Source organism: Callorhinus ursinus, unplaced genomic scaffold (genome assembly GCF_003265705.2).
Source record: "Callorhinus ursinus isolate GAN/ISIS: 27379988/994484 unplaced genomic scaffold, GSC_fseal_2.0 scaffold1, whole genome shotgun sequence".
Taxonomy (NCBI): Eukaryota; Metazoa; Chordata; class Mammalia; order Carnivora; family Otariidae; genus Callorhinus; species Callorhinus ursinus.
Window position 1 is genome coordinate 113,569,858 of NW_027397063.1, and position 13,787 is coordinate 113,583,644.

At 35.7% G+C, this 13,787-nt stretch overlaps 1 protein-coding gene across 6 annotated transcripts in view; it reads left to right on the forward strand.

Moving 5' to 3' along the window:
• CEP70 (centrosomal protein 70) overlaps positions 1-13,787 on the forward strand; it is a 115,724-nt gene that overhangs the window by 53,207 nt on the left and 48,730 nt on the right. For all 6 annotated transcript variants that reach the window (XM_073899409.1, XM_073899414.1, XM_073899408.1 and 3 more), the window contains 2 exons: positions 5,511-5,680; positions 10,468-10,524. In XM_073899409.1, the coding sequence (XP_073755510.1) occupies positions 5,511-5,680; positions 10,468-10,524 (227 nt within the window). The remainder of the gene's footprint in view (positions 1-5,510; positions 5,681-10,467; positions 10,525-13,787) is intronic.

Here is a 13,787-nt window from a genome sequence, read left to right on the forward strand (position 1 = left end):
TTTGTACTTTGGGTGAAAATCAATTTTTGTATGTGTGGGTCTACTTCTGGACTCTTTGTTCTATTTCATTGATATATGTATCTGTCTTTATGGAAGTACCACACTGTTTTGATTACTGTTAATCTTGTAATCAGGTAATCTAAGTGTTTTATATTTTTCTTTGTCAATGTTGTGTTGGCTATTTTAGGTCTTTTACACTTCTGTTTGAATTTTCAAATTAGCTTGTTGATTTCTACAAAAAAAAGCCTGCTGGGATTTTATTGAGTACATAGATCCATTCAGAGAGAATGGCATTTTAACAATATTGAATGTCGTGATCCATGAACATGATATTTCTATTTGCTTAGGTCTTTAATTTCTCTCAGCAATGTTTTTTTGTTTTGTTATTGTTGTTGTTTTTTAAGCCCTACACAGCACAGGGCTTGAACTCAGGACCCTGAGATCAAGGCCTGGGCTGAGATCAAGAGTCAGATGCTTAACAGACTGAGCCACCCAGGTGCCCCCTCTTAGCAGTGTTTTATAATTTGGGGTACACTGGTCTTTCACATGCTTTATCAGATTTATCTCTATTCAGTATTTTAATGGTATTGTAAATGATTGTACTTTGTATTTAATTTCTTTTTTTAAAGATTTTTTTCAAATTATTTGAGAGAGAGGGAGAGCAAGAGAGCACAAGCAGGGGGAGTGGCAGAGGGAGAGGGAGAAGCAGGCTCCCTGCTGAGCAGGGAGCCCAATGTAGGGCTCGATCCCAACTGGGATCGTGACCTGAGCCAAAGGCAGGCGCTTAACCAACTGAGCCACCCAGGTGCCCCTAAAGATTTTTATTTTATTTTAATTAATTAGTTATTTAAAGATTTTATTTATTTGAGAGAGAGAGAGCCCTTGAGAAAGAGATCACGAGCAGGGGGAAGGGATAGAGGGAGAAGCAGACTCCCCACTGATCAGGGATCTTGTTGTGGGAATCCATCCCAGGACCCTGGGATCATGACCTGAGCTGAAGGCACTTAACCGACTGAGCCACCCAGACACCCTAAAGATTTTATTTTTAAGTAATCTCTACACCCACTGTGGGGCTCAAACTCAAAGACCCCTAGATCAAGAGCCGTTTGCTCTTCAACTGAGCCAGCCAGATGCTCCAGTTTTCTGTTTGATTTCTTACTGTTCATTGCTACTATATACAGAGAAATTGATTTTTCCCCTTTTTCTGTTGTGGTAAATTATACATAACATAAACTTTACCATTTAAAAATACACACTTCAGTGGCATTAAGTACATTCATGTTGTTGTGCATCTGTCCTCACCACCCATCTACAGAACTTTTTTCATCTTCCCAAACTGAAACTCCATCTTCATTAAACAGTAATTCTTCATTCTTTGCTACTTGCAACTCTTGGCAACCACCATTCTACTTTCTGTCTTGTTACTTGACTACTGTAGATACGTTATAGAAGTGGAATCCTACAATATTTGTCCTTTTGTGACTGACTTATTTCATTTTAGCAAAATATCTTCAAGATTTATCCATGTTGTACCGTGTGTTGGAATTTCCTTTTTAAAGCCAGATAACATTCTTTTGTGTATATATACTACATTTTGTTTATCCATTCATCCATCAGTAGACACTTGGATTGTTTTCACCTTTGGCTGTTGTGAATAATACTGCTATGAACATGGGTATACAAAGGGCTATTCAAGTCCCTGCTTTCAGTTCTTTTGGGTATATATCCAGAAGTGGAATTTGTTGGTCATATGGTAATTTTATGTTTAATTTTTTGAGGAACTGCAATATATTCTCTGGAGTTGCTGCACCATTTTACATTTCCACTAGCAATGCACAAAATTTCAGTTTCTCTACATCCTTACCCACACTTGTTATTTTCGATTTTGTTGTGTTTTCAATAGTAACCATCCTAATGGGTGTGAGGAGGTATCATTCTGGTTTCTATTTGCATCTTCCTAATGGTCAGTAATGTTGAGCATTCTTTTCAGGTGCTTATTGGTCATTTGTGTATGTTTTTTAGAGAAATATCTATTCAAGTCCTTTCCTTGTTTTTTAATTGGATTTTGTTGTTGGAGTTCTTTATTCTGGATACTGACTCCTTATATATATTATTTGAAAATATTTTCTTTCATACTGTGGGTTGTCATTTTACTCTGTTGATAGTGTCCTTTGATGCACAAATGTTTTAAATTTGGATGAAGTCCAATTTATCTATTTTTTTCCTCTTGCTTGTGCTTTTTGTGTCCTATCCAAGAAATGATTGCCAAATGCAGTGTCATGAAGCTTTTGTCCTAAGTTTTCTTCTAAGAGTTTTAAAGTTTTATTTCATATATTTAGATCCTTGATCCATTTTAAGTTAATTTTTTTGTATATGGTGTTAGATAAGGGTCCAACTTAATTCTTTTGCATGTAGACACATGGTTTCCCCAACAACAAAGCCTATTACTTTCCAGTTGAGTGGTCTTGGTAATCTTGATGAAAATAATGTGATCATATATCCACAGGATTATTTTTGGGCTCTCTGTTCTACTCCATTAGTATATACATCTGTCTTTATGCCAGTATCACACTGTTTTGATTACTGTAGTTTTGTAGTAAACTTTGAAATCAGGAAGTGTGAGAGCTTTAACTTTTTTCCTTTTCAAGATTGTTTTGGTTGTGTGGGGTCCCTTGAGATTCCATATGAACTTTAGGACCGATTTTTCCGTTTCTGCAAAAAATGTCATTGGGATTTTGATCGGAGTCGCACTGAATCTGTAGATCACTTTGGGTAGTACTGACCTCTTAACAATATTAAGTCTTCCAGTCTGTGAACACAGAATGTCTTTCCATTTGTCTGTGTCTTCTTTACTTTCCTTCAGCCTCCTTTTGTAATAAGTCTTTTGACCTATTGGTTTATTTCTATTTTATTCTTTTTGATGCTATTGTAAATGAAATTGTGTTTTTTTTTAAGATTTATTTATTTATTTTGAGAGAGAGAGAGAGTGGGGAGTCGGGGCAGAGGCAGAGAGAGAATCTCAAGCAGACTCCCCGCTGAGTGTGGAGCCCAACATGGGGCTCGATTCCACAACCCAGAGATCATGACCTGAGCTGAAATCAAGAGTTGAAAGCTTAACTGACTGAGCCACCCAGGCATCCCTGGAATTGTTTTCTTAATTTCCCTTTTGGGTTGTTCATTGTTAGTGTATAGAAATGCAATTGATTTTTCTGTGTTGACTTCATATTCTGCTACTTTGCTGAATTCATTAGTCCTAACAGGGTTTTTTTTTTGTGGACACTTTAGTTTTTCTGTATATAAGATCGTATCATTTGCAAACATAATTTTACTTCTTTCCAAAATGGTTGCCTTTTATTTCTCTTTCTTGGCTGATTACTCTGACCAGGACTTCCAGTACTATGTGGAATACAAGTAGCAAATGCAGGCATCTTTACCTTGTTTCTGATCTTAGAGGAAAAGCTTTCAGTCTTACACTATTGAGTATGAGGTTCACTGTGGGTTTTTCATAAATGGCTTTTATTATGTTTAGATTGTTTCCTTTTATTCCTAGTTTGTTGAGTGTTTTTATCATGAAAGGTACTGGATTTTGTCAAATGCTTTTTCTGTATCAGTTGAGATGGTCATGTTTTTTTTCTCCATTCTGTTAATGTGTATTACATTTGATTTTTCATGTTTTTTTAAAAGATTTTATTTATTAATTTGAGAGAGAGGAAAAGAGAGAATGAGCAGGGGGAGAGGCAGAGGGAGAGGGAGAAGCAGACTCCCCGCTGAGCTGGAACCCCGATGTGGGGCTCGATCCCAGGACCTGGAGATAATGACCTGAGCCCAAAGGCAAATGCTTAACCATCTGAGCCACCCAGGCACCCCTGATTTTTCGTATGTTCAGTCATTCTTGCATTCCAGGAATAAATCTCACTTGGTCCTGGTGTACAGTTCTTTTAATATGCTGCTGAGTTTGGTTTACTAATATTTTGTTGGGGATTATCTGCATTAGTGTTTTTAAGGGATATTGGTTTGTGGTTCTCTTGTCTTGTGTTGTCTGGCTTGTATCAGGGTAATGTTGGCTTCATAGAATAACTTAGGAGAAATACAGTTGATTCTTGTATATTGCTCTTACACCTACAACCTTGCAAAACTGAATTATTAGTTCTAGTTTTATGGCTATTGTATAGATATAGGTGGAACAGGGACCCACATAACTTGGCTATAAAGCAAATACCTGGCCTCCAGGTTGGGGCTGAGGCAAATGATCACTGGTTACTGGGAGTTGTTATGATATCAGAAGCTGAGTCCCCTTTTCCCTTTGAGGTTATCTAAGTCTCAGTAAACTTGACACTATGGGCAGGTGAACATGTGCTTAGATAAGGCATTCTCTTCTGAAAATGGTATGTCTTAGTTATATACAGATTAGATGGGGATGGGATTTCTCACTAAACTTAATAAAAAGTGTATTAATAACAACAATGATGGTGCTATTGATAATGAGCTTTCAAGGGACATTGAAGGATTGACATTGAAGCTAGGGAATAAAGGGAAACCAGGCCAGTGATATTTCATTGAAGACAAGGAAAAGAGTGTCCACGATTTATATTCCTTTGTATAAATCTTAGGGTGTAATCCTGATTAGGGAGTTACTCTGAGTTTACTGTCTTCCATATTGCATAATTGCCTAAGTTGATCAAACCATCTGAAATCCTGAATTATCATTCATCACTTAAGAATCTGAATTTTAAATACTGTTTTTTTTTATGTTATACTTCTTTTTTTTATTATTATGTTCAGTTAGCCAGCATATAGTACATCATTAGTTTTTGATGTAGTGTTCAGTGATTCTTTAGTTGTGTATAACACCCAGTGCTCACCACATGTGCCCTCCTTAATACCCATCATTGTGTTAGCCCATCCCTCCACCCCCCACCCCTCTGAAACCCTCAGTTTGTTTCTAAATCCTATTTCTTTCTTTTTTTTTTTTTTTTAAAGATTTTATTTATTTGGGAGAGAGAGAGAGAGAGAGAAACAACATGAGAGGGGAGAAGGTCAGAGGGAGAAGCAGGCTCCCCGCTGAGCCGGGAGCCCGATGCGGGACTCGATCCCAGGACTCTGGGATCATGACCTGAGCCGAAGGCAGTCGCTTGACCAACTGAGCCACCCAGGCGCCCTAAATCCTGTTTCTTTTTAACATCCTTAATATTGGTCCCTTCCTGATTATTATTTTCATCTAAACCTATACGTGAAATTATATCACTTTTATGGAATTCCTTTACTTATTACAAAAACTTGAATGCATGTGATTAATTATAAACTATATTTTTCCTGTTTTACTTGTTATATTTTTTGTGTTTATGACTTATTAATGTTTTTGGAGCTTGCACGCATTTAAAAGCAGTTCTTGAAGTTCTTGAATGAAGCATCTCAATAGAAACTGAAGATGGCTTTGTGGACAATATTGTTAGGACACTATGTCCTAAATGTACATATCATAATTATGTTTTTTGAAAAATTTCTTACAGGCAAAATGTCAGCATTATAAGGAAAAACGAATGGAGCAACAAGAGACTATTGCTTCTTTGCAAAAGGATATCTATAGATTAACAAAGGAGGAGGAAGAGCGCATTGTCACTCAAAACAGAGTGTTTGCTTATCTCTGCAAAAGAGTTCCTCATACCATCTTGGATAGACAGTAATGTTTCCTATATAAATTGATATGTAGCTAGATTCACTATCATTTTTGAAAACAGATTTTATGCTTGGGAATGGTTGTATCTCTTATAAACTGGAGGAGTCTCCCTCCCACTCTTCTTTGCTGCCCACCCTCCCCCCACCTTCCTCCAAGGAAGAAACTGGTCATTTGGCCTGGAGAAGTTCATGCTAGATTTTGCTTCCTTATTGTGTCATTTAATTTATTCCTTTGTCTCCTCTATTTCTCTAAACTGGAAGTTAGAGCTAAATTCAAATACAAATATTTTTGGCAAAATACTTCATAGGTGGTAATGTATGCTTCTAATTGTTACGTATCAGGAGGCACATATTATCTAGTTGACTTACTCTTAAGGATGCTAAGATTGTTCAGGGGGTTAAATAGTAATCTGATCCTTCCACTATAAAATTCCCCATCATTCCTTCATCTAATGGTTTACCCAGTTGATGATTTTGCAAGATGGTGAGTTTTCAATTCTCTTGTCATCCCCCCCACCCCTGAATTCTTCCATTAAAAAAAGCCTTTCCTATTGAATAGGGGCTGTTTGGTTGCCCTATGTGGTTACAGGAAGGTAGAATTAATGCTCAGTTCTTTCATTTTAATTCCCACTCTTTAGGATAAGGAGTTGATGTCCTTATGATTTCCAGTGATGAGCAATATGGTTTTTTGTTTGTGGCTGTCCTCTCTTTTCACATGTTGTTATTAACTCCTGGATTTTAATGATCATATTATTCTGTCTTTGGCCAGTGGGAACTTCTTCATGTTGGTAGTATACACTTTTGACCCAACCTCATTAATCTTTGTTAGGTTTCTTACTTTTAGGCAGAAGGCACATTCTATACATTTTTTTTTTTTGCCCCAGAGCTCTTTTGGGGACGAATTCAGATATTTGTTAAAGCTAACAACATTTAGAATTAACTAAATTAAATTTAAGATTAATTAATTAGACATTTCTTTTAGTCAGGAATGGTTTTTAGAGACCACAGTTTGGTGTTGGGGTTGCTTGTAATGCTTATAATGTTTATTATGTTGTCATTGGTTTAGGACTTTTTAGAAGAGTACAAGGAATTATGTATATTTCTGGGAAAAAACAAATCATTAATTTTTTTCCAGCTGAAGTTAACATTACAGGGTTTTTATTTAAACTCTGATTCTATTGTAACTTTCCTTTTATGCTAGAAATCCTTATTCCCCTAAGAACAACATCATATAACTCTTTATTTGCTTTACTGTATAACATATAAAAATAGCTTCAATATAATACCATAATTACTGCTAACAATAAGTCTACTTTATGAAATTTAAATTTCTTTGCAGTTATCTTTGACATTAATAATATATTCTAGGATACAAATACAGTGTTCTATAATATCTTGAAATATTTCTTTATATGTTTGTGTCACCAAATTCATATACAGTTAGGTTTGTTTCAATTTGTTTTCAATGTTTAGGGATTGCTTTTTTATTTTCCATTTACTTTTGAATATGTAAGACATTGATATAGTTCCAAAGTCAAAACTAATTATTTATATTCAGAAAAGTTGTGTTTTCATTTCTGTCCCCTTGACCCCATTCCTTACCTTCCCCTCTAGGTAATTTTAAATGTTTAGTGTTATCTTTAGCAAATACAAGCAGTATGGATATTATATTCATATTTCCTCTTTTTGTCTAAGAGGTAGTACCATGTTTTTTTCACTTAATAGTATAAACTAATTACATTCTAACTAGTCTTAAGTATTTACATAGTAGGACTGGGGATCTTTACTAACTAGGTATTTCTCTTTTACTATAAAAATAAATGAGGTCTCATATAAATTAAAAACAAGTTAAGACTATAGATTTTGATAATTATTTAAGAAAGAATACACACATATATAATTTTCATCCTTTTGAAGGAAGAACAAGGACAAAAATTTAAAAATTACAATTAAAATACCATAAAAATAGATAGGTGTGAATAAATTTTAAAAAGGGAGAAGCAGAGAAAGAAAAATAAGGGTAAGGAAGAACAAAAAGAAGGAAAGAGAGACAATTACAGTGGGAGAAATAGGGGAGTAAGAGACATGGAGGAAGGTGAATGGAAACACGTACAAAAACCAGCCAATTTTAGTGAGTCAGACAGTAAAAGAGAAGCATTGAGATAGCTTATCATGTACCATATGAAGTCAAGCTAATTCAGGTGTGAATTCATCTGATGACCTAGAGATTCTCTATTCTATTTGATTTTTAATAAAGCTAATTTTCAGTTTGAGACACAGAACTTAAAAATTGTGAATTAACCTTATTAGAAATACATGAGTTGTAACCACTACAGCTATTGTTAAAAGCTACAAAGGCAAAAAAAGAAAAAAAAAGTTAAAAGGCATTGGGAAAAACAATATAGAACATAGACAGATGAGTAAAACTATGTGTCCTGCCATTTATGGATCTGATAGTCTAACTGGGTAGATAGACACATACTGAGGTAAATAAAGTACAAGGCAGATAGGGGTATGTGCTCAATGATGGGACAAATAGGGTACTAAGTGGGCAACAGGAGAGATTCGTTTCCTTTGAGGAATATGGGAATGACCAGAAAGGCTTCATGAAGGAGATAACTTACAAACTAGATTATTAGGAACTATAGAATTTTAATAGGCAGAGGTAAGGGAAAGGTATTTTTTTTTTTTTTTAAGATTTTATCTGATAGAGACATAGCGAGAGCAGGAGCACAAGCAGGGGGAGTGGGAGAGGGAGAAGCAGGCTTCCCGCTGAGCAGGGAGCCCAGTGCGGGGCTCGATCCCAGGACCCCGGGATCATGACCTGAGCCGAAGGCAGACGCTTAACGACTGAGCCACTCAGGCGCCCCAGAACCCCAGGATCTCTCATCAAAGAGATTAAACCCAGAGATAGGAAGACAAGTTAATAATCTCTTGTAATAGCCAAGGTTGGAGATTGCAAAGGCCTGCATTAGGGTCAAAAGAAGGAGAGCTATTGGAAAGATAGGAATTGTCGATACTAACTGGCTGTAGATACTGAAAGAAGGACAGGAGTCAAAGATAGCCAGATTTCAAGCTAGGTTTGGGGAATAAGGATGGAAAATGATGAGTTCATTTATGGACATGTGCTTAGGCACCTTTTGTCAGCCGTGTAGAGATATCAGGCCTGTTAGAGAACTTCCAAATTTCAGATAAAGGAAGAAAGTAGGCAGAAGAGGAGTTACGTTTGGATGTCAGAATAACTGAGGAACAAAAGTATTTCAGGAAGGAGAGGTGATAAGAAGTGTTACATATTTCCTCATCAGTGTTTGCCTTCTCACTGTCTTGCTCAGAATTCCCAGTTTGACACACAATTAAGTCCTCCCTAAAAATTTATTGAAGGTATCCGGTAACAATCAGAATGAATGAAGTTTGCTGTGAAGGAAAAGATAGAGATGAAATGGTAGTGTAAGGCGCGGGAGTCAGGGGTGAGAGGGTTATTGAAGGATATAAAAGAAATTAAAGCATTTGAAAGCTGGTATGTGTTGAGATGGAGAAAGATTGAGAGAAAGAATAATCCAGAAAGTTGAAATATTAAAAGCACAATTGGTTGAATTAGCTCTGAAAAAAAGAGGAAGTTTCCCAAGGTGGGGAAATAGTATAAATTCTTGCTTTAAGAAGAATAACATGTGAAAACATAGTGTTATTTTTTTCTTTGAGGATTTTTTAAATTACAAAAGCAGCACAGGTTTATAAAACTTCAAACAATATAAAAGCCTGTAAAGTAAAATATATCTGCTTACCCCTCCTATTTCCCATATTCCAGAGATAATCACTTTTGATAGTTTGGTTTGTGTCCTTCCTAGGGTTTAACAACAGGAGTGCCATTGGCATTTTGGGTGGGATGGTTCTTTGTGTAGTATAGCTGTCAGTTTGTTGATGAACTTTTAGCATCCTGCGCCCTCCCCAACTAGTCAATGTGACAACCAAGACTATCCCCTAGGTTATGGTATTATCACCCAGTTAAGAACTCACAGAGTTTTTATTCAATATAAATACAACTTTACATACAATTATTTCTTTTTAAAACAGAAATAGAAGGGCGCCTGGGTGGCTCAGTTGGTTAAGCAACTACCTTTGGCTCAGGTTGTCATCCCAGGGTCCTGGGATCAAGCCCCTCATCAAGCCCCAGGGAGCCTGCTTCTCCCGCTCCCTCTGCAGCTCCCCCCTGCTTGTGCTCTCTCTCTCTGCCAAATAAGTACATAAAATCTTGAAAAATAAATAAATAAAACAAAAATAAAGTAATACTCTACATTTGGCTATTACTTTTCTTCCTTATTAATTTTTACATACAAATTTACATACATTATTTCTTCTACACTTTATTGTCTTCCAAAGAGTGGATGTGTCATTATTTATTTAACTTTTCTCTTATTGAAGAACATTTACAATGTTTCTGGGTTTTCACTCTTGTAAATAATGGTGCAGTGAACAACTTTGTTCATTTTGAGTTATAAGTTTGAACAAATATTTCTGTGGGAGCAGTTGCTAGAGGTAGACTGCTGGGACAAAGAAAATTATTCATTTAATATGTTGAGATATAATGTTTGTGGTTATTTTAAAATCCATATTTCAAAATTAAAATATATGGCTTCGTATAATACTTCTGACAAAAATCATTTAAATTTTTTTAAAAGACTTGCTAGATAACCTGTACCTTTATTGCTGTAATTTGAAATTATGTAGAGAGAATAGTATAGTAAATGGTCCAATACCACATTTTGAAAATATAGTTTATTTTCTGTTTTCTAGGTTGCTTTGCCTAATTGATTACTATGAATGTAAAATTAGAAAATTGCATAAACAAAGGTAAGTCTAATCCTGTTTACAATTTTTAAAGTTAATTATCCAGTCATGAATCACATCAGAAGTTTTTATAGTCTTTTGAAACTTTAAATATGCTTTGGAAATCTACCTAATATGTAACTATGAATTTCTTTTTTTTATAAAGATTTTGAAGACTTTTTATGTTAAAATGTATTGTTGCATTCATTTTAAAATATTCATACTTAATAATCACCAAAATATTTGTCACAGAAGAAATAGTATTTGTTTCGGTTTTTTAAAGCATTATAATTTGTCTACTGTTGTCATCTAGCCACTGGACAGTTACTGAGTATATCCACAGACTGCATAGGATTGGACTAGCTGCCCACCGAAGTGCAACATAATTAGTGTGCAGATTTATAGGAGATAAAGACAAACTGTCTTAGTGAAAAATCAGACATATAAAGTAAAACACACTTGTCACCTCTGATTAAAAAAATAATGGTCTTTGACTAACCTAAAATAACTGAGGGATATCTAAGGCCAAATAATCCAAAGTACTTTAAGGTCATTAAAACAGCTGTTTTGTTTCATTGTTTATAGATGGAATAATTCTTTTAACAAATATTTATTTGAGCACCTACCTCGTGCCATGTTGTTTTAGGTACTTAGGATACCGTAATAAACAATGCAGATAAATTCTCCATTTTTGTCAGGTGTACATTCTTGTATTCTCTCCCCAAGAATAATGACTTTACAGAAACACAGCAGGACCAATGGCAGAGCTGTGCTGGTTGCTGATTCCTTCTAGCACCTTGGGACTCTAAAAAAAAAAACAAAAAACAAACAAACCAACAAACAAAACCCAGAATGCAGGGGAGAAAAGAAAGAAGTGAAAAAGGGAGGAAGGGAAGACAAGAAGAGAACAACTAATGATAGAGCAATTCCTTGTTTCATTCTATTCAGAAAGTAGCATTATATCAGGTAACTTCAGAGACCTCTTGATTTCCAAATGAAACTGTGTCTTTTAGATGATAGGCATGGCGTTAGATTCTACAGAGATGAGACAAAGTTTTGGATATGATTCTTACCGTCTAAGATTTTACAGTCTAGTAAGGGAGATAAAATGTAAACACATTAATAATTAAGAAAAATAATAGGAGATTAAAAAACACTAATACACATAATGTCATTATAGAGTAATTATTAAAAATTGTACAGACAGTAATATAGGAGTTTAGAACAAGAACAAAACAGTTTTGGATGGAGTGACCAGAGAAACCTTTACAAAGCAGATGAGGGTTGTGCTTGAGCTTGAAGGATAAGTAAAATTTGGGAAAGTAGAAAGCCAAAAAACGTAGTCACTTTAGACTGCTTGGATGCTATGAGCAAAAGTGTGTAGATATAAAAGTGTAGACTTTTTTATGGCACTGTGATTAAACCAGTTTGGCTGGAGTTCAGGGCATTTGTTGGTCTATTACAGATAGACGTAGTAATCTATAGAGAGCAGTCTTTCATATACTGGACCAAGTAGGCTGTAAATGAATGGGAAGGCATCATTTGCCTTGGGAAGAAGGAAGGCATTTTTTCTTTTAATACAGAAAAACTGGGTGATGGGGTTATAGATACGTAGATTAGTCAGGATTCTCAAGAGAAACAGAACCAATAGGATGTACATTTATGTGGATAGAAAAATTTAAAGGAATTGGTTGTGATTGTGAGGCAGGCCTGCAGGCTAGAGACCCAGGGAAGAGTTCCTTCTTGTGGGTCTCAGTCTTTGTTCTTAAGGCCTTTAATTGCATGAGGCCTACTCACATTATGAAAGGTTCTTTACTGAAAGTCTCTTGATTTAAAAGTTAATCATATCTAAAAAATGCCTCATGGTAATATCTAGACTGGTGTTTGATCAAACAGCTGGGCACCATAGCCTAGCCAACTTAAAATGGATAGTCATAGTATGTAAGAGTAAAGAGCAGGAAAATGAATTTAATGGCTTGAAAGGTTGCAAACTTAAGCTTACACAATCAAGAAAATAATGACAGTGAGTGAAGCAGGCTAGGTGAGGACTGTGGCAAATTGGATGGCTATCTACCATCTTGTCTGTAGGGGGCCATTACTTACACATTCTAGCCAGTTGATACCTTGTAAGAATGTGAGTTCAGTGTGGCTAGATTTGCTGGGTTTTTGAGATTTATAAATGAAATAAGATTTTTAATATTCACAGTTAGTGATTTAAAAAATATTTTATGGTCCATAGAGAACAAACTGATGGTTGCCAGAGGAAAGGGGAGTGGACGGTGGCCAGAATGGGTAAGGAGAGGAGGAGATGAGGCTTCCACTTATGGAATGAAAAAGTCATGTGAATAATAGGGAAAACGTAGGGAAAATAGTCAATGATATTATAATAGCGTATGGTGATAGAAGGTAGCTACACTTGTGAGCATAGAGAACATACAGAGAAGTTGAATCACTATGTTGTACTCCTGAAACTAATGTAACATTGTATGTCAACTGTAGTCATAAATTAAAAAGAAAAAAATATTCTATCATCCAAACTGAATTATCAGTTGCAACCTTTGGGCTATGTCTTTAGTAAATTCTAATCTAGATGTAGGTGTTTGCAAACTTTTCTGTAATGGGCCAGACAGTAAATATTATAGGCATTTTAGACTGTATAATCTCACAACTCTTCAACCCTGCTCTTGTAGCACAAAGCCAGCCACAGATGATATATAAATGAATTGGCATGGCTGTGTTCTGTAAAACTCTAATTACAAAAATCCACGGCCTGCATGTAGCCCACAGGCAGCAGCTTGCTGATGGCTGACTTGATATATGATAGAGTTTGGGTTTTTAGTAAAAGTAGAGAAGATTTAGCAAGCCATCATTTGAAATCCATCATGTGGGATATAGTATGAGAAGTTGCCTCTGAAGTTGTGCAAACTGGGGTTCTCTGACTAGAAATGATAAAAGGATTGAGTCCATTTTGGGGAGGAGTGTTGAATTTGGTTGTCATGAATTTGTAGTAAAAATCCAGGGTTGAGGAATGAGAACGTTGGCAGAAAGGAACTCCCTTTTCACTTAGCAATCCTGTCATCACTGGCCTAGCTGAAGTGAGATAGTTTGGCTTATAAAAACCTTGCTCAGGCCAGATATTTGGATTGAATGTCTCTCACTAAGGAAGAAGGAGATAGGAAGAAAATAGGAGCTACATTATAAATAATCTTACAGATGAAAAAATTAGAAGTCATTTATACTTTGCAGCGATGAAGAGTCTCCAAAGAGGAGGGTTTTTCAGGGTTCAC